This window comes from Corvus kubaryi, unplaced genomic scaffold (genome assembly GCF_017639235.1).
Source record: "Corvus kubaryi isolate FWS band 111438036 unplaced genomic scaffold, C.kubaryi_AGA036_p1.0 37398, whole genome shotgun sequence".
In the NCBI taxonomy this organism is placed as follows: domain Eukaryota; kingdom Metazoa; phylum Chordata; class Aves; order Passeriformes; family Corvidae; genus Corvus; species Corvus kubaryi.
In genome coordinates this window covers 40,591,730-40,618,377 of record NW_024581137.1, presented here as the reverse complement: position 1 = coordinate 40,618,377, position 26,648 = coordinate 40,591,730, and the positions used below count along the sequence as shown (strand labels likewise).

General features: G+C 36.9%; 1 protein-coding gene across 1 annotated transcript in view; it reads left to right on the top strand.

The window, feature by feature from the left end:
* DNAJC1 (DnaJ heat shock protein family (Hsp40) member C1) overlaps positions 1 to 26,648 on the top strand; it is a 109,619-nt gene that overhangs the window by 60,895 nt on the left and 22,076 nt on the right. Inside the window, exon 8 of the mRNA XM_042043641.1 lies at positions 5,798 to 5,964. Coding sequence (XP_041899575.1) covers positions 5,798 to 5,964 — 167 coding nt within the window. The remainder of the gene's footprint in view (positions 1 to 5,797; positions 5,965 to 26,648) is intronic.

Genomic DNA, 26,648 nt, shown 5'->3' with positions numbered 1-26,648 from the left:
CATTGCTCTGATAGCTCGTTTCAGATTGCTTGTCCACCGTAACTGCAAGCCCTGATATCAAAGGTTCCTTGCCCAAAGTCCCTCCTAAGTGCAGATATGGCATAAGGCCTTTAACTGTGTAATTTTCAAAAATGCTTTTGATTTGATTTGATACCAGCCACTCCATGTTCCTACTTCTTCCTGTGCTTTCCTCTTCACTGTGAGCCATTTGGGCCAAATTGATGGAATCTAGCACTATACTGAAGGTGACTTTCCTTTTACTTCCAAATAATTGATAAATATATTGGGTAATTTTGTTCAGTATTAATCCCTGCCAAAATGCAGTGTTGACATGGCTGCTCAGTAATGATTTGCTGACAGGCAGGTTCAGAGAAAATTAATTTATGCAATGCATGCTTTTTTGGTTGGTGTGGGTGTGAATGTTCTGATCACTTAATTGTTACCTCTGAAGCCTAATTATGGCAAACTATGTATCATCCATTTCACTGATTGTTTTGGCAGGCCTGCTGAAAGGATTTTGAACTTTCAAGCTTGTGTATTTTTCCCAGTTGTTTCAACTAGGCTTGTATGATACCTCTTCCCACAAAACTTGCTTCAGACTTTATGGAAAATATTCCGCAAACATACAGTGCATGAGGCTCATTTGAGAGAGGCGTGCATGCTTCATTATATGTTTGTTGGAAGGCAAATTAGCTCTCAAATGTTGGAGCCTTGTTTCTAACCCTTTTGTATTTTGGGGGAATTGGAAGTTTTGGGAAGGGTAGATACTCAGAAAAAAAGATGAAAGTCATAAAAAGCTACAGCTTGTGAGAAATTTTTTGTAGCTGAGGATGCATTCATCCCTGGTCATGTCTTTAGTCAGTTTGCTCAAAAATAAACTAGCTTGTACGTCCCAGTATAGCAGATGTATATATCTGTCTCTAATTCTTGATGTAGTCATATAATCCCATTGACTTTATTTTGAGTATAGAAATGTGCACTTTTTTAAAGCGTGTGTGTGTTTGCCCCATATTTGCATTGATATTGAGCATAATTTGCTCCATTTTTTCAATAGACTGTCAAAACCTTAGTACAATTTTTTTTTTCTGGAATTCTGGGTTCTTTGTGCTCTGTCTGTGTTACTGTATGTGTAAGTGAATTTTTCTTTTGTCATGTTTTCAACAAATTTGAATGCTGTAAATGCTTTGGTTGTCTTTCATAGTTACATAGGTAAGTGAAATGTGTTGAAAAAAGAGACCTCAGTGCAGTATCTTACTAATTTGCCAAAAAGATGTTTGCTGTCTACCTTTTTGTGTGGTTGTATTTCTTGCTTACTAATGCATGAGATATGAGGCAGTTTGTCCCTTTGATTTTTCAAGATATCACTGTCTTTTTATGACTGTATTTTCTGTTAATTCTTGTTCATGCGTAAAGCTTAGAAGCCTTTGCAGAGAGAGGTAGCTACGACTTGATGTGTTGTAATTTCTTTGCAGAAGTTCAGTGCTTAGTTTTGGTTTTATTTCTTCCTCTATGAAGCAGTTGCTTTTTTCTGTGTAAAAATTCTCTCAGTTCTTTATGTTTACATCAGCTAACATGTAAAATCAATATAATTTTTTCTGAAAACTTTAAAATACAGGACCTCTGATACTTTTTACGGAAAAAGCATCGCTGTTTTATTACATGGCACTTGATCCAAAAAGTCTAGCTGATTCCTTATCTGACAGCTGATGTATCTTAAAGGAAATAACCACTAGCCAGATACTATTAATTCTGCTGATGATAAAATTAATGTGGTAGCAAGGTGGAAGAACTAACGAGGAAGATCAAAGTATCTGATTATGTGCAAGTAATTAATCAGACTTCAAAACCCAGATCATGGCACCATAAACTAGTAAAATGTATAGCCAGTAGAAGAATAGGATTGGAGGCCTTTAGAAACATAAAATTCTGTACTTTAGGAGAGTTAGCTAATTGTTACCTGTTAAAGTCTGGGCATTCCAGTGATAGGTGTATTTATATGCTGTTCATACATAGGGAACATAGCTGCATATCTCTGTTTTTAACTGTTGTTAAATACACAGTTGATTTTATTCTTTTGGTGAAGAACTTGTTAGTTCTAAAGGTGGAAAATACTCATAGAAAATTAGTATTTTTGCAGTATGAATTGAGCAAATGATAAAACAAAATTCCTTCTGCTAAAAAGGACTAGAACTCTCTAAAAGTTACGAATCTTGTAAAACACTGATCAGTTTACATTGGAATGGCAGATACCAAACAATTTCCATTGTGCTTATGATCTTGGATTCCATTTACTTGCTGCTGTTGCCTATTTTTAAAATTCTAGTTAATAAACTAAAAATGTTACTGCACTATAATTTGGCAATTAAAGTACATAATGTTCCCAGAAAATAGTAATGAGAGTAAGCTTTTCATTTACCCTGTTGAAGTCAGGCTCTGTTTTTACCAAGATTGTTTTCTCTCCCTTGTGTTTAGTTGTACAAGTGCCAGTAACTCTGATTATAGTGAATATATAGATATTGGTGCCCACACAGGGCACAGTGGTCTGGCTGGGTCTCCGGCGGACACTGAGCATGCTATCACAGAACTGAGAGGAACCTAGGAAATCTTTTCTATCTAAAATTTTTTATGTTTTTCCTGCATTTTAGTTAGGTTTGTGTGTAACAATACTAAAACAATATTTGAGACTGGAGGAGAAAAATGTCTTTTAAAAGCCTGTTCTGTTACAGTGGATGGCCTAAAACCAGCACCTTTAGAAAATGACACTGAATATTTTGGGAACACTTGTATTTCAAAACTCTGAATCACGGCTGCAGTTGTCACTACTGTCAGCACGATCAAACACATCCTTACTTTAGGTTGTGGTGGTGGGCAGTTGCACCAGCTTCCTGGCTGTCTGTCAAGCCTTAGCAGATACAAGATTCAGGTGTCTAGGCATCATCTACTATTTGGAAAACCTGATCCATATTCTCTTCAGGGCAAAGTGTCCAGTGAGGTCGGAAGTGTCTTTTAGGCTGCCAATTGAATTGCTGATAGTGAAACGATAACACAGAAGAGGGAGGTTTTCTTCCTGAGTATGTCCTGTGGACTTCTGTTGTTTGGGCGAAATAGTTCCAGTAATCTGTTTTGCTTTTTCCATATTCACCTGAAAGAGCACCAGTGCTTGGCTGCCTTAAGTTGAGGCTTCATACCGCTAAACATAACTTCTTAACTTCCTCTGTCTAAAATCCTTAAAGATGTTACCATTAAACTGCTTTTATGTGCTTTCTTGTTCTAAAAAGTGGCTTTGAAAATTCTGAGATGAAACTGTTCTTGATGGGTTATTGGGAGCCCTATGTCAAAGGTGCTGTGACTTCAATTCTATTTATTTTTTTTAAATTCAATATGACAGCCATTGTATTAAGGAAGGTATTAAGAGATATGTTGAACTCCTTCATCTTTTTGTATATGCACGGGAGACAGTAGAGATAAGGTTTTTTTAATTCTGGTTGAGTGCTTGTTTGAGGTTGTACAGCCATCTTCTCTAGGTGGGATTTCTTGTTCCTTTGATAGTCAGCAAACAGCAGGGTGTCTTATCTATGTTAGGTCTTCCTCTGTCACTTAACTGCCTGAAGAGAGCCTAGATACTGTCTTTGATACCTCGTTTTAAAGTGGAGCACAGTGTCCTCTGGAAATAGTTACAGAATTACTTCCAAAACTTCAGCGAGAGCCTGGATGACCTATATCAGGCTATGCTCTTCGTTTTTAAATGTTGGTTAGAAGTATTCAGGCTTTAACTATTTGCATATTTTGAGAGGGAAAATTAGTAAGCAGTAGCTGATAGGGTGCAAGATACAGGAAAAGCCACCTGTCTTGGGGTGTCTCCACTGTGAGTAATTCCATGTGAACAAGTGTGCTTGATTATTTTGGGGGATTGAAATGCAGTGGTGAAAATTGTCATTGAAGTTAACTTCCTAGAATATTTTTGCCAGTACACGTTTGTGGTAAAGAGCTGGTAAAGCCATTGTTACTTATCCGTACAAATCTTAAATGATTCCAGAAGCTGTTATATATGGCAGTTTTGGAGTAAAATGAGATAATACTTGATATATGTGATTTGATTATAAAATTTACCTTTTGAAATAGGCAAAAAAAATTTGTACCTGTGTTGTCTTTACTAACATCTGCACAGTGAGACAAATGCTGGTATTAACACTTTTGGATTTTCATTTAATTTTGAGGAGTATCTGTCATTTCATTATATTTTCTACACATCCCTATAGAAGAATGCTAAAAAATTCCAAATAAAGATTTAACTTAATATTTCATTTATTAAAATTTGACAGGTAAAGTTAAAGATTCTTTACAAAAACAGGTCTCTGAACAATGTACAGTGAAACTCTGAACAGTGGAAAGTTTAGAAGATCATTAGTCTTTCTGTTAACTTTCAAGATTTGTATGAATTTTCTGTTCATTTGGGTTTGAAACAGTTCTCTCTCCCTTTATTGTTTTCTTAAAATATTCAGTTCCTAGGAGTTTGTCAAATCTGCAGAGCTTTTTCACTGTGCTGTTTCTGCACATATACTTTTAGGGAAAGAAATCCTGTGTGAGAGTCTGTAGGGAACAGTCCTCTGTCCTCTTTAGTAATTTTTTTAAAGGTTTCCATGAAAAACAGATTTTTCTCCTCTGAAGTATTAGGGCATGGTTGCAAAGGCAGACAAGCTGATCAGACAAGCATGGTTCTTCTTTTCCTTGCCCACTACCTTTAAATGACTTGGATTGTTTCCTATTTGTTTGGGTATTAAGAGTAATTTTCTACTAACTTAGTAAATTGAAGTAATTTGCTGAGTGATTGGATGATTGTAGAAACACAATAGAAGAGAGAGGAGCCCAAAGACATGCAGTGGAGAGTGGAAAGGTGGAGTCAAGAGTAGAACTTCCCTCTTGGTTGCAGTGGATGTTAGATCACCTCTTTCACTTTAGGAGCTTTTATTTACTGTGAATACAGCATATTTTGAAAACAAGAGGAAAAAACAGAAGAGTACTACTGGGCACACATGGGGTTTCTGGATGCTTTGAGTGTTCAAGCTTCTTTCTGTTGCTCATCTTCTTGTCTTTCCTAAAGTTCTGTCAACTGTCCATTTTAAATCTTAGAGATTATCTTATATAGTGGATGCATTTTTACGTGCTGGGGTTTAGTTTTTTGTGGTCATTCCTTCCTCTCCCATGAGTTTGCTGCTCCCATTTAATATCATTTTGAGGGCAGAGAGAGTAGAAAACAGTGATCAGTGTGAGAAATGAGATCCAACATCTAAATCTTCCTAAATGTGTAAGTGCTAGAAAAGAGCTATTTGTGGCTGGAGAAATGTGGGAATAGAGAAGCCATCTGTTGACTCAGGAGCTTCTACTTAGCATAGCTGACCATACAGTAATACAGAATTGTCTAAAATTCACCTTTCTACCTTTGCCAATTTCTCTGAAGCTGGCCAGACTTTCAAAATCTTTTAACAGCTCCTGTGCTTTCACCTGCACTAATCTTCTTTGCCAAGTGGTGCAGCAGTAACTAGACCTAACTCCTCTGGCCCTTTCAGGCGTAGTTCAGATGGAAGATGTGCTAAGTGGGTGCATTACTATTTACTTTTAATAAAAATAAAATTATTATGCAAAGCTCTGGTTCTCTTTTTAACAAAGAAATTGAAGCTACTTCCTCAGTGGAAATTTTAAGATAGGGATGAGAGCTGAGGAGCTAAACCAGCTTCTGAATTACACATCCCTGCAGTACTAGTAACATTACTTTTTCTTCTTTTTTACTTTTGTATAGAAGAGAAGAAGCCTAAAGTCAAGAAACCAAAATCAGAATTCCCTGTATACACAGCTCTGGAGTCAAGGGTATATGTACCGTCTTATGATCATGGAGCTTCAATTGAAGAGATTGAGGAGCAGATGGATGATTGGTTGGGAGGCAGGAACAGAACCCAGAAAAAGAAGGTAGGTTCAAAATCTTTCATGTTGTTGTTTATTTTAAGTGTTGATTCATTTGCTTACCTCTCAGGAAAACAGAATATTGTGTGTATACCACCACAATATTCATATACCATTAAAGTGTAGAGAAGTATTAATTGTCTGGCAGAGACATAAGAGAAAAAGTATCAGTTGTATCAGTGTTCAGTGTAATTTGTGTAATGATACTAGAAATGTTGTTATAATAGGATGTCGTTGATTAAGCTATATGAAAGCTCTCTAGGGTTTCTAATATAGATACTATTCCTGTTCACTAGAAATTAGTAGAACGTAATGCTGTCAAGTTGTATGAGGCTTGGTTCTTTCTCTTAATTGCAGTTAATAACATTTTGCTTGCAAGAATAGATTCTTCTCTATTAAAAGAAAAGCAAAGGAAAAAGAAGAAACCTTCGCTTCCTAATATGCAGATGTATTATCTTTTGATTATAGAACTGGTTACATACTTCGTGCATTTTATCTGATGCATGGGAAGGTTCTAACAATTCAGTTTAGGCCTGTTGTTAAGGTTCTTTCTACTCAGAGATGAGGGTTCTTAGTGGCGGTTAGCATAATTGTTTTCTAGTAAATTTTATTAATTCATACTAGCTTGAAAATGTTTATTTTTCATGTTGGAACTGAGAATAAAAGTTGTAAATTAATCAGCTGTCTTGAAAATCTGCCTTCCTTGGAAGAGAGATGAGAAGGGTGTGTTTGAAGTGAAGTTGGGTTGGCTGCATGCTTAATCATCTGGATCCACAAACTCATCTTCCCCTCTGACAGAAATTGAGTCTGTCTTTGAATTTCCATGAAAACGCAGAACTTGAATAAGACTGGGCCTATTCCATATACAAATTTACACCTCCTCACAGAATATATAGAAGTTGTGTCTTGAGAGACACTGCTAGGAGAACTAGTTGTAGGTCCATCCTTTCAGATGTCCTCAAAAAAACTAACTTGGTTTTCTACACTTCTGTCTGGATGTTCAGTATTGCAACTCATTGCTTTGATAAATTAGTGTATTTTTTAAATTATATTCTGTTACAAAAGGGGTTAACCTTTTAGGGACAATCAGGCAGTTTGTAGGTATACTGTCCGGGTAAAGTGTTTGACCTGAACAAACTGTGATGAGCTGTGCTTCCTTTGCTTGACAGCTCATATGTTATCATGGTGCAACATCGACATTTAATACAATAGTGGAGGGAAACAGATTCATAAACTGCACAAAGAAATAGTGAGTGTATGTCACCGGCTCTAGTAGCCTGTAGGAACCATTTGTATGTAATAGGAGAAAGTCTGTGTCATATGATTTGTAATAAGCTCACTGGGAAAATGGTTGTACCACAAGTGAATTGTTCCTCACTGTCATTTGACACATTTTCCATTTTAAAAATACATATATTTTTCTTCACTTCGCATCATAGATGTGAACTGCGTCAGCATCCCTCTTCTGCCTCTTGCACGGACATGAAACCAAGTGGTGTGTAACGTTCACCTCTCAGTTCTGCTTGCTTTAGGAAAAAGTTAGTCTTTCATAAGTCATTTTGCCATCAGACCTTTTCTTGGGATTGTCATTCTTCACTCATAAAGAAATCTGTTAGCTTTTCTTTTTCCTTGTCTTCTGTGGCAGGGATGCGGACTGTGCCGGCCAACCAGCTACCTGTGTGGTAGAATCAAAGTAGCTTAATAAAATAATAGTTACTTTGTCGTCCTTCCAGGAGTAAGAACTGGAGTTGCTTCCCCTGCTATTGGTATCCCAAATGTTGATGATTACAATAATTTAATATTGTTCATCAACTGCTCTGCACTGTTGATATTTGTACTTTAGAGGTGCCTATAATCCATGAACTAATGTTTTTGAAGTGCTGCACTGTGCAAAGTGCCTAATTTGATAGAAAGTTTAGATTACGTTCAGTTTTTAGGTTGATTTATTCTTAATACTTTGAGTTCTTTTTTTTCTTTGTGATTTATTCTTTTTGATTACTGCTTCCATAGGATTTATGTTTTGAAGTAGATAAAGAACAGGCTGTAGAGAACAAAACAGATTCCTTCTTAGGCATTGTAAAATCATCTATGAAGGGAAGGAGAAAGAGGAATGTTTCTTCTTTCTTTTCATAAGGTTACATGGATGAAAACATGCTTATAGCATAGTAAAGTTTTTTTTCTGCCCAAGTTTGAGAATGCACTGAGCTTATGTCCATAAGGAGCTATTCTTGCCATATTTTTACTCTTTACTTAGAACTGAATATTAAATGAAGTAATAAAAGAAAGCGAGCTATGGGGAGATAGATAATATCAGTATTGCAGAACTGAGAGGTAATTTTTCTGTATTTCTGTGTAGCAGTGATCCATCCACCTTTAGAACCTTTTTAGTATAGTTTTGATCATTGTGCTTTTCAAAAAAAACCCAAAAAACTAGGAGAAAGACTAGGTCAACAGTAAAAATAAATTTAGAAAATCGTATTTATGCAGGAAGGTTAAATAGTTGGAGTTTTAGACCACAAAAAAAAAGGGAGGCTATGGGGAAATAACAGGATACAGTGTTTTTCCAGTGCATTCCAGTTTTGTTTTAGGTAAAATTACAATATTTTATTATGACTTATTACCTTTCATAAATTCAGAGAGAAAGAAATACTCAATTTGTTTTGCAGCCAGGGTGCTTAAATTCATATTTGGGAACACATGTGGGGAGAAGCACATACCGAGAGCATGTTACCTGGATCACTTATGAAACCTTTCCATCTATCCTGTTCTTGAACTCAATCTGTTGGAAATAGTGTGAGCTGACTCAGATGTATTTGAGAGCATGGAAATGAAGTAATGGGACTCTAGAGAGGTTTTTATATATATAGAAAATCATATACTTACCTAGGACTAAATTGTATATTCATATAGTGCTGGTTATACAATTCATGCAAACTGCATATGACTATGAACTTGGGAGGAATGGCTAAAAGCTCCTTCTCATGCTGATCAATAAAACTCTTCAAAGCAAGCAAAGAAAAAGTTTATTTCAAAGATTGTTTTTGTTTTGTCACTGAATATTTGTTCTCTGTTTCTGAAAAGGGAGAAGATCCGCAAGATCTTCTTTCAGGTTATTGAGATCTTAATTTACTTAGCTTGAATTTCTGGGTTTTTTTTTTTTTTTTTTCTTTATCTGTCACTAAAAGGTGACTGAAAAACTTGTTCTGTGTAGGCTTGTTAGTAATTAAGGGAAATTTAGAGGGAATGAACTTCCTTTGAGATATATTATTTTGTGACTTGAATATGTTGTTAAGCCACAATTGCATTAGTTAGTAGCCATTTAACCCTTTACTTCCCTGTTGCGCAGCCTATTATGTGGAGCTGGAAGAAAGGAAAGGAACCTATGTTTTGTTACATCTGATCTTGTTCAGTCATTTCTGCAAATATTCGTGCAGGAGTATAAGTATTCACTGGTTTTGGAATCATGCTATTGATGAATCATTTCTCTCAGTGGGAATTCTCTCATACTCTTTGTTCTGATTTGATTTTATGTGATTTGTAACACATGTTGTTTTCATGAGAGTTTATTGCTTATATGAAAAATATTGTTGTTGCATGAAAGTCTTGGCCCTTAAGTAATCATTGGGAGATTTATCATTGTCTTCAGTGGGACCAGGATTATAATTCCTTTTGGTTTACAGATTCTTCATCGTCTCCACTGGAATCTCCTTTTCATATCATTATTTGACTCATTCATCTCTGAAGATAGAGTTCCAAGTTCTGTCTCAATGACTGGTGAATACTTTTGACCTTTTGATATTTGCTTGCTCTGTAAAGAGGAGATAAAGGTGGAGAAAGACAGTGCCTGATCCCTTCCAGCTGGACCAGATGTATGGACAGAAAATGATGTTTCTCATTATTTTTGTTTTTCATGTTATCCTACGGCACTTCTTGGCATTTGGGTGTTTTTGATATTGCAGGAGCACCTGGCTTGATTTTACTAAAGCAGGAGTAGTAAAAACTATTTTTGTGCACAGAGCATGGGAAACTTAGCATACATCTCTTGCATTTGCTATACTATTTACCTTTAAATTAGGATTAATAAAAATACTGTGAAATAAAAGTATACATAAGTATTGTTTTCACACAGTTTATTGTAGATGCTGAAAGTAGTTACCATTTTTTCTTAGTTATTGGACTGTAGACTGATCATTCTGGTGCTGAACTCTTCTCTGGTTAAAATGCAGCTTGTGGTTTTATTTTTCTCAGCCTGGGCCATCAAAGCACTGTGTTTTAGATATAGGATATTGATAACTGAGTGAGCTTTTTAATCATAAAGGTTTCTTTTGAAAGTTGGCTGTGGAACAGCAATATAAAATAACTTTAAATGTACAGAAGAGATATCTCTGCTTTCTAACATTAAAAGGCAAAATGCCATACAAATGCTGAATTACTATTTTGTTAGCTTAAAATGTATAGATTTGACAATTAAGTCTCAGTAATTTTATAACCTTGTACGTTTTGTAATTGCCAGCTAGCCTGCCACCTGCTCTCTTCTGCCTTGGATCTTCCCACATCTGTGCTGCTTTGAAATCTGAGTATGCTTTTTCTTCAGTAGCAAATAATGTGATGCTTGTTCTAATCCTCAGGGTTCCAACAAGATGTCATATGACAGATTACCTGAATACAGTTTCCAGGCTTTTAAAAAATGTTAATTTCTTAAGCAAGCAGTTTGTATCTTAGCAGGATTAAGGTGCTGTGTAAACCAGATGTTTTAATAAATTGGTCTTTGAAGGGAAGGGTTATTCTCTTTTGGTGTGCAGCCTGAGGTCATTTAGTTTTGAAATAATTTATTTTCTCTTTCTAAGCAATGAAGCAAATATGCCATTTGAAAAGTGTGTCTGGATTCTAATGCTCTTCTATTCTTGGGACAGGTACAAGTAAGCAGCTAGCAGTCTGAGTTTCCTCATAGTGTCTAGCTAGTGGGCCTTAATCCTGACTCAGAAGGATTACTGTAGGTCTAGAAAGTAAATCTCTCTGTGTTCCCAGTGAATTTAAGGCTCTGTATTGAGACTGCCAGCAACCATACATGTTAGTGTCAGTTACGAAGCTATTCATTGGAGCTAGTCTAAGTTCATAATACATTTTAACCTGAGCTCCAAATTCTCATCAAATGGTGATGACTTTGAGTTGCTATTGATCTGGGCTATATTGAATTTAGTAACCCTGAGGTGAAAATCTCAGTATTCTATTACCAAACTCTTAAAAATGTAGTGTTACTGAAAAGATGCTTCATTAAAAAAAAAAAAATCAAATCTTCATTAGAGTGTTACTGAAAGTGTTAAGAGTTCAGACTTTCCTGTGGATTTTTATGCTTAGTCTCACTGCAAATATCGCAGACTCAGCCTAAGCAGAATATTGGGGTTTGCATATTGAAAAAACTCTACAGTTTATGTCACATAGGCTACTCCTACAGTTGGCATATTTACATTACAGTTATTACTATGAATGAAAAATTATACACGTGCTTTTAAAAATAAGTGTTTAAATCTACCTATTTTCTTTGGCTCCTGTCCGAGGTCAGTGGACAGGTATGGAACAACGTATGTATTTTTCTTCTGTGCAACACAATTCTAGTGATAAAATATTGATAACAGTTAAAATGATGGAATCATTTAGGTTTGAAAAGACCCCTCTAGATCATCAAGTCCAACTGTTAACTAAGCACCACCATGTTCACTGCTAAGCCACGTCTAAGTGCCATGTCTGTGTGCCTTTTGAACAGTTTCAAGAACAGTGATTCCACTGCTTCCCGGTACAGCCTGTTCCAAACTTGACCACTCTTTTAGTGAAGAAATTTTTCCTAGTATCCAATCTAAAACTCCTCTGGTGCAACATGAGGCCATTTTCTCTTGTCCTGTTGCTTGTTACCTGGGAAAAGAGACTGACCCCCACCTCACTACAACCTCCTTTTGGGTAATTGTAGAGGGTGATAAGATCTACCCTGAGCCTCCTTTTCTCCAAGCTAAACACCCCCAGCTCCCTCAGCTGTTCCTCATCAGACTTCTGCTCCAGACCTTTCACCAGCTCCATTGCCCTTCTCTGGACTCTTTCCAGCACCTCAGTGTTCTTCCCGAATTGAGGGGCCCAGAACTGGACCCAGGATTTGAGGTGTGGCCTCACCAGTGCCAAGTACAGGGGACCGATCACTGCCCTGGTCCTGCTGGCCACACTGTTGCTGATCCAGGCCAGGATGCCATTGGCCTCTTGGCCACCTGGGCACTTGCTGGCTCATGTTCAGCTGCTGTTGACCAGCACCCCCAGGTCCTTTTCCAGCTTGCATCTTTCCATCCACTCTGTCCCCAGCCTGTAGCACTGCAGGGGTTGTTGTGACCCAAGGGCAGGCACAGGCACTTGGCCTTGTTGAACCTCAGAGCTCTGGCCTCTCCCCATCAATCCAGCCTGTCCAGATCCCCGTGCAGAGCCTTCCTGCCCTCCAGCAGATGAACACTCCCACCCAGCTCAGTGTGTCTGCAAACTGACTGAGGGTGCCCTTGATCCCCCCATCTGGATCACTGATGAAGATATTAAACAGAACTGGTCCCAGCACCAAGCCCTGGGGAACAGCACTGGTGACCAGGCACCAGCTGGATGTAACTCCTTCGCTCTCTGGGCTTGGCCTTCCATTCAGGTGTTTGTCTAGCAAAGTGCACAACCAGCCAAGCCATGAACAGCCAGTTTCTGCATGAGATGCTGTGGCAAATGGTGTTAAGGACTTCACTGAAGTCCCGGTGGACACATCCAGAGCCTTTCTTTCATCCACTAAGCAGGTTATCTCATCATAGAAAAGGAGATCAGGTCAGTCAAGCAGGACCTGCCTTTCATAAACCTCTGCTGGCTGGGCCTGATTCCCTGGTTGTACCACACTGTGATGGCTCCCAGGATTATCTGCTCCATGACCTTCCATGGCACCCTAGGAGAGTGATGAGAAGCATTCTTTTGTTACACGTTATGTTGGTGATGTAGGGAACAGGCCTTGATATACCAACAAAATAGCTGGGCACCTTGGTTATTCTAAAATGTTTATGTAATTACATACTAGTGATTCTATTCATCTTTCTTTTCCTTTTTGCTGGCCACTGAGTCAGCCTAATGAACAAAAGAAAACCAGAAAGACCTTTTCAATTTTTCAAGCGTTGTAACTGACAGCCAATGTTTTTGTTGGTTTTATGGCTAATTTGTTTGTTTCTTTATGTGACTGTTGAACCAGAGCAGTCTATTTATAGGAAATTAGTGTATTTAGCATATTTCTGTCCATTTGGTATACTTTTTATTTTGTTTAGAAACAATAAATTTGTTTACTTTTATGTACTATTTGAGTCATCTTTCCTTAAACACACACAATAACCTTCTTTTCAAGCTTCTGTCTTGAGTATTTAAGCCTCTAAGTACTTTACTTTGGACTTGAATAGCTTTAAGGAGAGAATAAATGTGATTCTAAAAAAACATTATTTTTAATTATTATGTTTTCCTTGGAGAGGATGACCCACATATTTAAATCTAGAATAAGGCTTGTCTGCTTTTGAGCTGTGAATATCGAATCATTAGGGTCAGGAATCTAATTTAATCTGCAGTATTAAACATGCAAGACTTTTTAGTCCTCAGGTTTTCTTAAGGAAGAATAAAATTATAGGATGATGGTGATATATTCTTTAACTAGCATCTCAAGTTGGTGATTTCAATGTTATGGCAAATATGCATCAAAGAACAAATTGTATTTGTAAATACATAATGAAAAAATTAATTTCTCCTAGCATCGGATTCAGAGAAAATGGTTTTTTATGACTGAGACAAATGCCACAAGTAGTAAGCATTAAACCAAGAGTTACAGAGTTTTGCCTGAAATAGGTCATGAATATGTAAAGACTGTGAATAAACACTAACTGAATAACTGCTATGTAAGTATGTGTAATTTATGTATTTCCTTTTTTGCCTCTCTCTCTTTGACCTTTAGTTAGGTTAGATTGATTAACAAAGCATACGAAACTTTATTTCTTTATTTATTCTTGTATTTCTAGAAAGTAATGGTGTGTTTTTAGAATATATTGTTCAATAATATCCTGCTTTCAAATATACTATGCTCAGGCCAGCTAGAACTGCAAGCAGGAAAGTCATGCTATAAACATTTAAAGGTAATATTAAAACTTACCTAATGATACAGAGAAATTATTTGATATGACAGCCAGAAAAAAAAAGGGGATTGGAAACGGTATGTTTCACAGCACAACCAAAATTCAGTCTAGATTGCAAAGGAAACAAAGAACCAAAATATATATTTCCCTAAGGACATTTCCTAAAGATAGTAACAATACGTTATATAAACACTTATGCACTACTTAAAAACATAAATCAGCCATGCATATGTGTTGAATTAAGGCAATACAGTTGACATATGCCTGATATTTCCTGATTTTGATTGAGTTTTTAAACTTTCCTTCTAATTAAATATAGTAGCATGGGTTCTTGTCTTGTACAGACAAGAAGAGTAAGACACTGATTTCAACACCATGCTATAGATGTTGTGGTGTCAAATTTTAGCTTTCAGTAGTTTTCCAACTGAATCTGTGTTCCAGAAGAAGTGATTGATGTGACTTGCTGCCATAATTCAATCTTACTAGTTTCACACATGTACTTTCAGTATGTAGTCCTCAGGTTTTTGGGTCTGTCAGTTGAAAACTACCAAAGAGCTCTGGTTAATTGTGCAAAGTATTAACCTGTGGGGACAAACACACAGGGTTTTTAAAATGCAGCTCTGCTTCTGTACTGGGCAGTACTGTAATCTCAGTTGAGGCACCTGCCTGGGTCCAAATTAGGGCTGTATAGCTTTTTACATTAACTTTTATAACTCTGGTTGGACTTGTTAATTTATTTCAGATCTCAAGTCCTGCTGCATTTCTGAGATAGACATGGTAGTTGTCTATCACAGAAAAACTTGGTAGTTGACATAAACAAGAGAAACCTCATTCCTGTGAGGAGAAACTGGAAGTTGATCTTTCCCAGTCAATCCTTGAAGATCTAACTTTTGTCGTTAGTGGTGTCTCTTCTGTCCTGGAGGTCATATCCATTTTACATACATTTGCAAGAAATTGTGCAGTGCTTTTGTAATTAATAGTTTTTGTTGCACTGGTTTTGTTTTCCTCTCAGCCTGGGAGAGATGTAGCAAAACATCTGATGGGATTGCTCTGATTTAGCCCAGTTGGAGTCAGGGGGTGGTGGAAATCCTAGTTTTCCTAGGTGGGGTTCCCTCACTCACTTCCCAAAACAAAGTCACTCCTATCTCAACTACAGAAGGAAGAGTAAAGAAGCAGAAGGGAGTAGTTGCACAAACCAGGGGTAGGAGCTGGAAGAAGATGTGAAAGGTGGTTAATCACTGTGACCTTGCTCCACTTGCCTGCCCATCCAAGAGAAGGGAGAGAGAGCAATTCATCAATCCCTGTATCCTCACAATTCCGGCAACAAATGAGAGGCAAGGATGTTAAATATCCCTGAAATGGGATTTTCACAGTATCCACAACTTAGGGATCAGAAAGAATTTGCAGTTTATAGCACTGACTTCTGTAGTTCAATTCACTGCTGCTCTTTTTGGCTTTTTAACATGAATTTGAAAAGTGCAAACTGTTGCAAAATAGTTACTTACTTTTCTTGGTATGATTTTAGCTATCTTTAAGTTGGAGAATGAAGTTAGCTTCAAATAAATCCAGTTTTAATTTATAAGTGTAAATACGTAGTGATGTTTCTGTATCATATTTTCCAGACCAACCAATTAAAATCTGGTTAGATTCAGCATCTTACCTTCTTTCACAGTGCATGGTACTGCTGCTTTCCTTTCTTTTTCTTCCTGGGCCCATGGACTATAGTGATGTTTGGTCAAGTTTATTTATAGAAATTACCTAGGAACTGTAATCTATGGTAAACTCCAATTACTAAAATAAACTGAACCATGTGAGACATGTTTGGCTTTTGTTTATAGTAAGTATGTAGTCTTGCCTTGCCTAGGAACCATTTAATACTACTGACATAAGCATTTTGTCACTTCAGAATTTTCAGAGAATCTCAATCTAGTTAATCAGCTATTTTCTATATTGGTTTTGTCAGGCAGAATGCAGTTTTGAAAAGATCACCTTTAGTCTTCAGACTCTCAGTTCAGCACACTTGAGCATGCAGTTGCATTCCATTTAAAGGAATAGGAGTTGTGTCCATAACCATTCTTATAAAATGCTATGGGATAATACATTACTTACCCAAACCTGCAAAAGAGGAGAGCACTCTTAAAGTAGGCACAGTATGAGAAATGGTACATTGTAGTGAAGTTTATCATATTGGTGATGGCACTTTCTATAATCTCCAAAACGCAGAATTTTTTTAATACAGTGGCTATCCTTGAGATGCAAATTGTGAAGGAGTGGATGTTCTTGCATCATTTGCAATTGAGTACTATGGAAAGCTTGTGTTTTGTTGCAGCCCCCAGACTTTCACAAAGTAAGCATGCATTTACAGCATGCATTTACTTGATGTGTTGTATAGCATCAGATATTTACACAGACCTCTTTAGGGAACATCAGCCTTCTGACCATCCAAAATCCACCTAGTGGTGTTAATCATAAAGTAAACTGTGTGCCTGGGTTTGTTTTTTTAAAAAAACATGCAATCATGAACATGGAAAACATAATACTTCAATTTTTACTATTTACTAGGTGGTATTTGTAATTCACATTGGAAATCTGGATTGGAATAGGTCTAGAAAGAAAATATATCAATAGAGGTTCTAGGTTCGTAACTAGGGGATCTAAGTTTGTAACTTCTAGTGTTATGTGTGTGTTTCGGGGGTTTTTTAAGTATACTGGTCTTGATGACTGAAAATTTACCAGTAACTGCAATCTGTCACTGCTTTGGGCATTTTCTTTATTGTCCTTGTTTGGAGAACTTGCCTGGTAATGAGAAATTGAGCACAGGAAGAATGAGACTGGCGTTAATGGTGCATTTTCAAATGGCAACAAATTATGGGAAGGAAAATCTGTGTGAATGAAAAAAGGCTACCTTTGATTTTTGCTTAGCCCAAACATTGTGGTTATACTTGGGAATTTGACAGGCAGGTTCAATGTTTATATGTTTACCTAGTTTTACTACTGTTGTCCTTATTTTCAATTACATGCATACTATTTCTTGATAATTAACAATTTTGAAATATGGGAGTTTTTTGGCAGTGCTCTGCTTGAGGTTGTCATCACAGATCTGTGTTTTATGAATACATGATAACTTCTCAGATTCTCTCTCCCCCCCCCCCACCCCCCCATTACTACTTGACAACTTAGACTGTTGGAAAACAGAACTGAAGTTGAGTTTAGTATGGGCCATGTTCATGACATTTTCCAGGTAGCCCGTTTAGGGTCCTAAATGCATATATTGTTTCTGATTCTTTCAGGCATATTCTGCTGGGACAGTAGATTTTTTTGTTCCTTTCCTTTTTTTTTTTTTCTCTTTCATAGCCAAAATTCACACTTGCCTTGAGCCATGTCAGAGCATCTGTTAGGTTGTCGGCTAGATACCAATCTCTATTTTTGTTCTCTACCAAAGTGAACTTATATGTTGAAAGCAAATCTCTACATTTTGGTATTCTTCATAGCAGAATGTTATCATCTTTGGAAATCTTGTCCATTTGGAGAAGGGTGCTGAATTTTTCCTTTAGATTTTAGTATACTGGTAGTCCTGAGTCATACTTACATAGTACTGCATTCCACAGAATGTCTATACACTTTGGGGATGCAAAGTACCTCCTGCATTTCAGTTAAAAATTAAGAGATCAAAATATCCAGGCTGGTTTAGGTCATTAGAGCAAGATAGTATTGCTAGTAAAAGAATTTAGTTGCATTTGATGTGAAAGAAAGAACATTATTTTAGATGTTATCTGCGGTGGTGAAATGCTTCAGAGACAATTAAAACTATATTTGAAGGAAATCAAGGGACACAAAAAGCCCCCTGATTTTGGATAAGCTGTTTAAGATGAATGAAGGTAGGAGAAACATGTTGCCTCCATGAAACCAGAAAACCAAACAAACCCAAAAGTTATTGAGGTAAGATCTCTATTTTATGATAAATTGTGCCAGGAAGCCTGACACAAAAGCTGGACAAAGGACGGAAGACGAAGGAGAGGACAGCACTGCAGAGCAGTCAGCAGGATTAGCTGTGTAATAGTATCTTGTTCATTATGACACCATCAAAGGATGGTTTAGTCTATTGAATGGTACTTAAATACCATATGTCAATGTTTTCAGAATACCCATAATATGGCATATTGTACTGAAGTTGATAAAAGAGAGTATACAGCCTGATGTTGTTAAATATTTGACATTTTCATGAGTCAAATAACCTTGCAAGGAAAAACACTCTTTTTTAGTAAGGACTAATCATATGCTTTAATGTATCTGCATGCCCTTGGGCTCGTCTTCTCCAGTAAATTTAGCATGGCTAAAGATTTTTAATGTGTCAACTAATTATGAAATAAGTTGCCACATGCAATCTGTTGAGACTTAGTACCCTATGCACTTATTTTTTGAAGTTTATGAAATTTACAGAATTCTTCTCTTGAAGAATTCATTGACCTATGTACTGTAGAAGATTTTTAATTCTGTGTTCTCTATCAAATGGAAATACTTTTTAAATTGCATTTCAGAATCCAAATAGAGTGGTGTTTGAGAGAGAATGAAATGAAAAACATGCATTCCCTTTCTTTGGGAATTTATCTCCACGTTAATGTATCACAGGCCAAACCTAATTACCTATTCAACCTATATTTTATTTGATCTACATGCCTGAGTGTCCTATAATCAAATTTGCTGAAGAGCTTCTCACTTTTTTCTGCATTAAAACAATTGCCTTGAAGCAGCTAACAATTAAAAAATAAATGAGTTAACACTTTCTGCTAAGTGCTACCATTTAAGTTGTAATATGCAATTAAAAACTACATTTTAATTTCTGTTCAATTACATTGACTTAAATAGTAATTTTAATGTTATACTTATGAACCATTTAATTGTGACATTTTTCCTCTGGCATGCGTGATGCAAAAGCAGATTTGATTTTGAGAATGTGGCAAAAAGTAACCTTTTCCCCCTGATGGTTTGCTGTAATGACAAAAAGACAGAATTACCTGGGCATTGTGTAAATATGATCAAACAATTTAATTTCAAAAGCCATAAAAATATGTTGGCATTCAAGTTATTTTTCATGTTTTTAAAAACTACCTACTTCATAGGAGGAATACTCAGATTGCTTTATGGTAATGTAGATGGATATTTGAAACATCCAAGCACGTACTTGATCATGTTAACAACAATAGGTTAAAGAAAGCTTTGTGTTAAGTATAGACCCAAAGCCTGGTAGAACCTGAAGTGTGAAAATATGTATTGTAGAGCAGTGGCCTTTTTCAGGTGTGTATTGTTAAAGACAGATGCTTTAACACTTCGGCTTTAGCGCCTTCTTTTAAAAAGAAAATGGTGTATGAGTTGATGCATTGTGAACAGCTAGTTAACATATTTTTATGTTAAAACATAATAATATGTTAAGAGAGAACTTGCTGTGGAACAAGGTCCTTATTAGAATGGATTAAGATTTTCTTTTCCCCCTTGAACCCTCCAGGTCCTTTTAGCATGCTGAAAATCACATTGAAGCATTTTCTAATGTCCAGAATACACTTGGAGTAAATGATAATAACCCGAGTGCTCATGTCCCTCTTCTGTGATGCGTTTCTCTGTTCTGTTCAGGTTACTGGCTGTAGGGGTGTGAACAGAATCAGAAAACTGTGATTAAGCAAAACAAAACTTGGCCTAAAAGGTTTTTTTTAATGTTTTCTCCAGTGAGATTCTGTGTCTCTGGAAGGACCTTATTTCATCCATTTGGTAGTACCTTTTGTGGTTTTGATCTCTGAATAATACTGGAAGTTTAGTCACCCTTCTACTAGTAAACCTGGTTCTGTACCACTTCCAGTGATACAGATTGATGAGTTTCCAGCTTATGTATAAATTGAAAGTATCATGCACTTTGTTTAATGCCATCCCAATTATATTATCAGATTCATAAAGTTCTTAAGGTATGCAGATCTTTGCAAAGAACCAGAATTTTAAAGTATCTGTTTTTCTGATGTTCAATCCTGTTTCATGAAAAATTGTATCTTAGGGCTGGAATGAGCTTTAAAACATCTAGTTGTGTTTCCTTCTGTTACACAAGTTCAGGTATTGGTGTGAACTCAGATGCTGTGGTGAAGACACAGCATCTTTACTACCAAGAAGGGTTCTTAGTATCATTTAATGAGACTGTTGCTGGAGAGGACATTACGGAACAGTGTTGTGGTTTTGGAGTGCTATTTCCCAATTTAGGGTTCTCACTGAAACACTCCAAACCATGCACTGCTCGACCACTACCCCTCACCCTGTGATGGGCTGCAGAGGAGAATTGGAGGCACAAAAGTTAAAGATCATGGGCTGAGATAGGAACAGTTTACTGGAAATAGCAACGAGATAAGAAAATGAACAGCAACAGCAGCAATAGTAATGACAGAGTTTACAGGAAAAGGCGAACGAATCACATGTGATTGATTGCTCAGCTCCCACAGAAACCCCCTGACCATACCCAACCTCTGCTCTCTAAGGGAGCCCATCCCCAGAAGATTACATGAGGTGGTGTAGAATAACCTCTGGGTCCTAAGCATGCTTCCTTCTGGCTACTGCAAAAATTAACCCTGTTCTGGCCAGAACCAGAACAGTCTTTCAGTTCCAGTCCCAACCTCATAACTCAGTGTCTTCATACAGCAGTGTCAGCATGATTGGTGGATCTGCTTAAGAAAGGAGGAAGAGTACAATGTAAGAAAAAAATACTTGTTCTGGGATTGTCAAAGTTTGATGTGGGTGCACTTGCAGGAGAAGGAAGGCAATAAATGGTGTGGTGAGTATGTACTGAGAGATGAATGAGAACTGTAGCTCCTGAAATGTTATCCCTCATACCATAGGAATGATGACCTTTGCAAAAACCCGTCAGATTTATGAGAAGTGCAACAGTGGATTATAGGAGGCTGTGTCTCTGTGTGTATTTTGTTACTTCATTAAGGAGTTTTAGGATTTTGGATGCATTTCTACACCGAGCTTGATAGATACCATTTTTCCCATCAAACTGCATAGAATTTTAGGAAGTATAACTTTAAAAAACATTTTATCTTTCTTAACAATTTGCTAATCAATAAATGACTTGCACCTTCACCCAAATTTAACTGTTCTAACAGGGTTTGTGGCTCAGGATACAAGAATGATTGCAAATGTGAGTGTCTCTCTGAACATCAGGACATGCTCTCTTTATTGTGAGAGTGACAGACCAGTGGCACAGGTAGCGTAGAGAGGTTGTGGAGTCTCCTTCATTGGAGACAGATATTCAAAAACTATCTGGTCATGATCCTTTGCAGCTGGCTCTAGTGGACCTGCTTGAGCCAAGTGTTGGACCAGATGACCTCCGGAGGTGCCTTCCAATCCCAGCCGCTCTGCAGTTCTGTACTGCATTTATTCATTGACTTTAATCCTAGTCTCAAACAATTCCAGGGTGATGTCATTTTTAATTGACTATAAGAACGTATTCTGAGAGAAACATCTTAATCATCAGATATAAGCTATGTCTTGTATCTTCTTGATCAAGTAAAACTGAAATAGAAGTGGTTCTTCCAAACACCTCTAGTTAAAGAAAACTGGGGTTAGAAAGTTCATTAGTTAATTTAGGCTTCTGATACTATTTGAGGACTGTGTAGGGAGTAATTGTTCTCTAACTTTAAATGAGGACATCTATGGTCTAACAACCTCTTTTATGATTGTGTATCTTTTTAATACGTGCTCATTTTATCTGTGTTTTATAGAATTATAATTTTTGTCTGTAATCTCTTTGAACCTTTGTGATCATGAAAGGGCTTCAGCATTTAAGTGAAGTCAACCAGTATGTTCTGCCATTTAAAAGAGGTGATAATAACATTTTTAGGAAGTAGACATCTGTGGAAGATTTTCCTTTTTTATAAGGTAGTAAAAAAAAAAAAGTGAATAATTTTTTTTTCAGAAGCACCCAAATCACTTAGGGAATAATTTTTTATTAAAATTATCATTAGTTGGTGTAGGAAATTCAACCAGTTTGTTAGGTCATACCAATAAGGGATACATTTTTAATATTTATTTGTTGTGGAGGTAGATCTGCAGGCTACTTTATTGCTAGAAGAGTTTTACTTAAAATCTGGTATTTGCACTGTTGCAACCAGCAGCAGCAATTGTAGATGCTGGGTAATCTCCGGTAGTTTTAAGGGGATATCACCAGAAATTGTTCCCCAGAACTTCTCCTAGATACAAACCATTTATTTTGGTATTTCATAATTGTTCAGTGGGTGTACTGAGCCTGGCTGCCAGGTCTCTACCCAGCCACTCTTTCACTCCTTATTCTCAACATAACTGAGAATATTATAAAAATAAGATGAAAAAGCTCATGGGTTGAGGTAAAGATATGGAGATAAGTAATCCATTGCTGGCACAGACAAAATAGACTTGACTTGGGAAAAATTTAATTTATTGCCAGGTAAAATAAAGTTGGATTGTGAGAAATAAAGACAAAACCTAGAACACCTTCCTCCCACTCCCCTTGAAGTTGAAGGCTCAACTTCACTCCTCTCCCAATTCCTCTCCCCCTTCCCTGCTGCCAGTGGCACTGAGGGTTGGGGTAGCAGGCATTTGGTCAGTCTGTAACAGTTCCTCACTGCCACTCCTTCCTTCTCACACTTTCCTGCTCCAGTGTGGGTCCTCCACCAGCTGCAGTGTGGATCTATGCTCCAGCATGGTCTGTTCCACAGGCTGCCAGGGAGTCTCTGCTGTGGTGCCAGGAGCACCTCTTTCCTCTCCTTCTCTGACCTTGGTGCCTGCAGGGCTGTTTCTCACATTTCCCCTCAGACTGCTGCACAGCACTCTGCCCATTCCTAAATACAGTGCCACCAGAGGTTCCCAGAGGTGCCACCAGCTTGGCTGACAGCTCAGCTGTGTCCTGTAGTGGGTCTGCTGGAGCCAGCTGGGTCCAGCACAGGGCAGCCCCTCACCTCCTTTTAGAGAGGCTATCTTGGCTACCAAAATTCTGCCTGCAGTCAGCTGATAAAAAATTCTCACTTTCCCAGTCATATTTCTAAAGATTTTTGCAATGAAATACTGAAGTGTTTTCATTCTTTTTACATCCCCTGTTTTTCCAAGGTGATGTAGCTTTAACCAGATTACTTCATATCAATGACTAGGCATTAACGAGTCACTATTTTTGAGCACTTTTAGCTCTATTGACAAGAAAATACTTCTATTAAAGTAATATAAAGTTGTTTTTCAAGATGTTCTTGTTCTGCAAAACCTAAGAATTACTGCTTTGCTGTGCCTTCTACAGATTATTGGTGAAGAACTGGAGCATTTTTAAAGTCAGTATTAAAAACTCCTCTTGGTTCTGAACTCTTGAAATAGGAATAAATAATGAATAGGAAAGGAGAAGGAAAATCAGCTCTGCGTGGCTGTTTGTCATTTAGAGATTTACATGAAAAAAAGGTTAAAAAAAAAGGTAGAATAGTTATAAAGAAAATCTGTAGAAATTACTGAAGGGTTTGAAATGGTGTCTACTGATACTTGGAGAGTGACCTTTATGGGAGAAAATACTTGTTATTAAAGGTTTACTTGGTCTGGGAGGAAGACAGAGAAAGGCCAGTGGCTAGAAGTGAAAGGCAGAGATGTTGGAATGAATGTAGAGTAATAGCACTCATCTTGTGAGTATATAGCACATCTTGTGCTTCATTTTCAAGTATCTCTGTTTGCCACCTTTTCTGTAAGATGACTGATTAATACTGTTTTTCGAGTATCTGCAACTTTCTGAATATAGTCATAAATTTTAAAAATTGTCTTACTGCTTCATGTAGCTGGTTCTTAACCTGATTTATATTTAATTCTTCTCCTCCTCCCCTGATTTTTGTGCGTCTTTTTGAACACGGATTTTTCAGTCTTAAGTTATGGCTCATTCTAAGTCTAGAGATACCCTGGCAGCACCAAATAATACTGCTGAAGATGGTGGTGAGAGAATCTCTTATTCATTAAGGCTTCCTGGTGAGGTTAAGTAAGATACCTATACATGCATACATACATACATTTATTTATATTTATATTTAGGCACATCTTAGGAATGAGAGAGCTGAATAATAATTAGGTTTTGACCTGCATTAGCTGTGAAGTGTACTTGTAAATAAATATTTTAGTTACTGTTTCTGAATAGATGGAAACTGGTTTTGTTTTCCCAAAAACATATGGGATCTGTTGTATTGGCATTATATGTTTATGGACATATTTGCATTTTGGTTTGTAATATGTTTAAACTCTCAGAGTTGAATTTTGGTTTTGGTTTTTTGGGCGGGGGGATTGGTTTTCTGGTTTTGTTTGTTTCAATGTTTACAGATTATCTGTTGACATGCAGTTAGGATGGGTTAACATATAGCTTGAAGGTAAAACAAAATTGTCAAAATTATGAATAATCAATATGGTAGCCAGCAGAGGAACCACAAATATAACCATTTTACTCGAATTAAGTTATTCTTGTCTCAGACTAAAAAGTGAAGATAACTGCTTTGGGGGGTGAGTGTGTTGAGGAGCTTCAGAAAGGGAAAGGCTTATGCAAATCCAAAATAAAGTAAGCCCAAGAAAAAAAATTACTACTTTTTTTTTTCCCCCAAGAAGTAGAGAAAGGAACACTATCAAGGATTTTGATGAAATACTGGATGATCAAAATATAAAGCAGTTTCAAGGAGATGCTAGGGCCAGAAGTCTTTTTCACCCATGTTTACTACAAGGAAGTTTAGAGAGTTTTGACATCATGTATTGAAGACAAGTGAGAAGGGAACGTTTTAGGTTGAAGTGTTCATCTGAGGATGATAAATAACAAGTTGCTTGGAACAGTGGTCTTCACCATTCATTGACCTGAAAAGAACTCTAACATCCAATCCATTTAATACTGCTGTTAATATTTTAGCAATTACTTAAATGAGCCTTGAAATGAAAGATAGAAATAGGATACCAATTTTTGAGCTTGCTTGAGGATTCTGGGAAGTACAGACTGATTAGCATGAATTCCATACTGGGTAATTTTTCGAAGTTATGAAATGAATGGTACTACTAGGAGTGCCAATTTAAAAATAATAGTAAGAAGTCAGTGTGAATTTAAAGAAAAGTTATGCCTTACTATCTATTAGAGCTTTACAATGCACTTGGATTTTATAAAGGTTTTGACAGGTTCTGTCAGCAAGACTTCTTAGAGAGACAAAGTAATGTTAAGATGGAAAGGAAAATCTTTAGAGTAATGCTTATCAAGAACAGGAAACATACATTTTTGTTATTGCAAAATGTCACTAGAGGGGTTTCATATCTGCAAGGATATGTTCAGTACTGGAAATTGTCTATAGTGCAGTGAATTGCAAGGGGTAACAGAGTTATTCAGGGCAGCACTAATTGAAATGTCTGTGAAATCCTCATTCTCAAACAGGCAAGGTTTAGAAAAATCTCTCCAAGGAGTACTATCTTTTCCTATGGACTCTCCTCAGCTATGTGTTTAGAAGGTAAAGAAATCACATGGCTTCCAGGTAGTGGGGTTTTTGGTGGGTTTTATTTTTTAATTTTTTTTTTCCTTCTCCCTCCTATATTATATCTGAAGCTGTAGAGCACATCAGAAATATATGGGACAGAGAAATGAAAAGGCAGCAGGGTATGGTAAGAAGTGAGAAACTGAATGTGTAGAAAGCCAGCTTATGATGTTGATTTAGAGCAAAAATGGTATGAGGAGAGTGGACAGCTTTGTAACCGAAATGGATTCAACTTCATGCTTAGGAAGTCCCTAAACCATGTTGAGGGTAGCTGTGAGGAAGGAAAGAATATCTGTCCTAAAGCATGCTGCTGCATGTCGTAGAAGACCTGATAATGAGGAAGATGAAACTTCGTGTTTCTGTTCTTAGGTTCTCACTATTCTCTAAGAGCTGTTGTCTACTTACTTACTTACGTATATTGTTTAATATTTTAATGCTTTTAATGCCAAAGGCATTCCTGTCTGAGGAATAGTATAAACAAAAAATGGTTATGGTTAGGTTATTATTTTGACAACTTTTTAAGAGAAGACAATTACTTACATCTTCATGTTTACATGTAGTTGCTTTGAAAAATTTTAAAATTAATGTTATTTTAAACCTCTGTAATATATTGTTGAAGATGAAATTATTTAAGTTACTGGGACCAGAGGATATGCAACACAGAGTTCAAAGAAAATTTAAGGATTAAATAATTCAAGTAACTGTTTATATTCATGGGTGCCTGGGGACTGAAATGGCAATGTGTCTTTCTGTATATTTATTAAGTCGTCAGTGGAATTCAGGGACCTTTGCAGGCCTGTACTTTCAACAACACTTTAAAGAAAACTAACAAAAAACTGATACAAAGAGAAGAATTCATGAGCATCAGGTAAATATGACCTGCAGGGAGTCCTGAACATTGCTTCTATAATAGAAGGTCCTGCCTTAAACCCTTTGGACTTCATAGAAAGATTAACAAATATGCAGGGAGAAGGTGATCTGATTGATAAAGTCA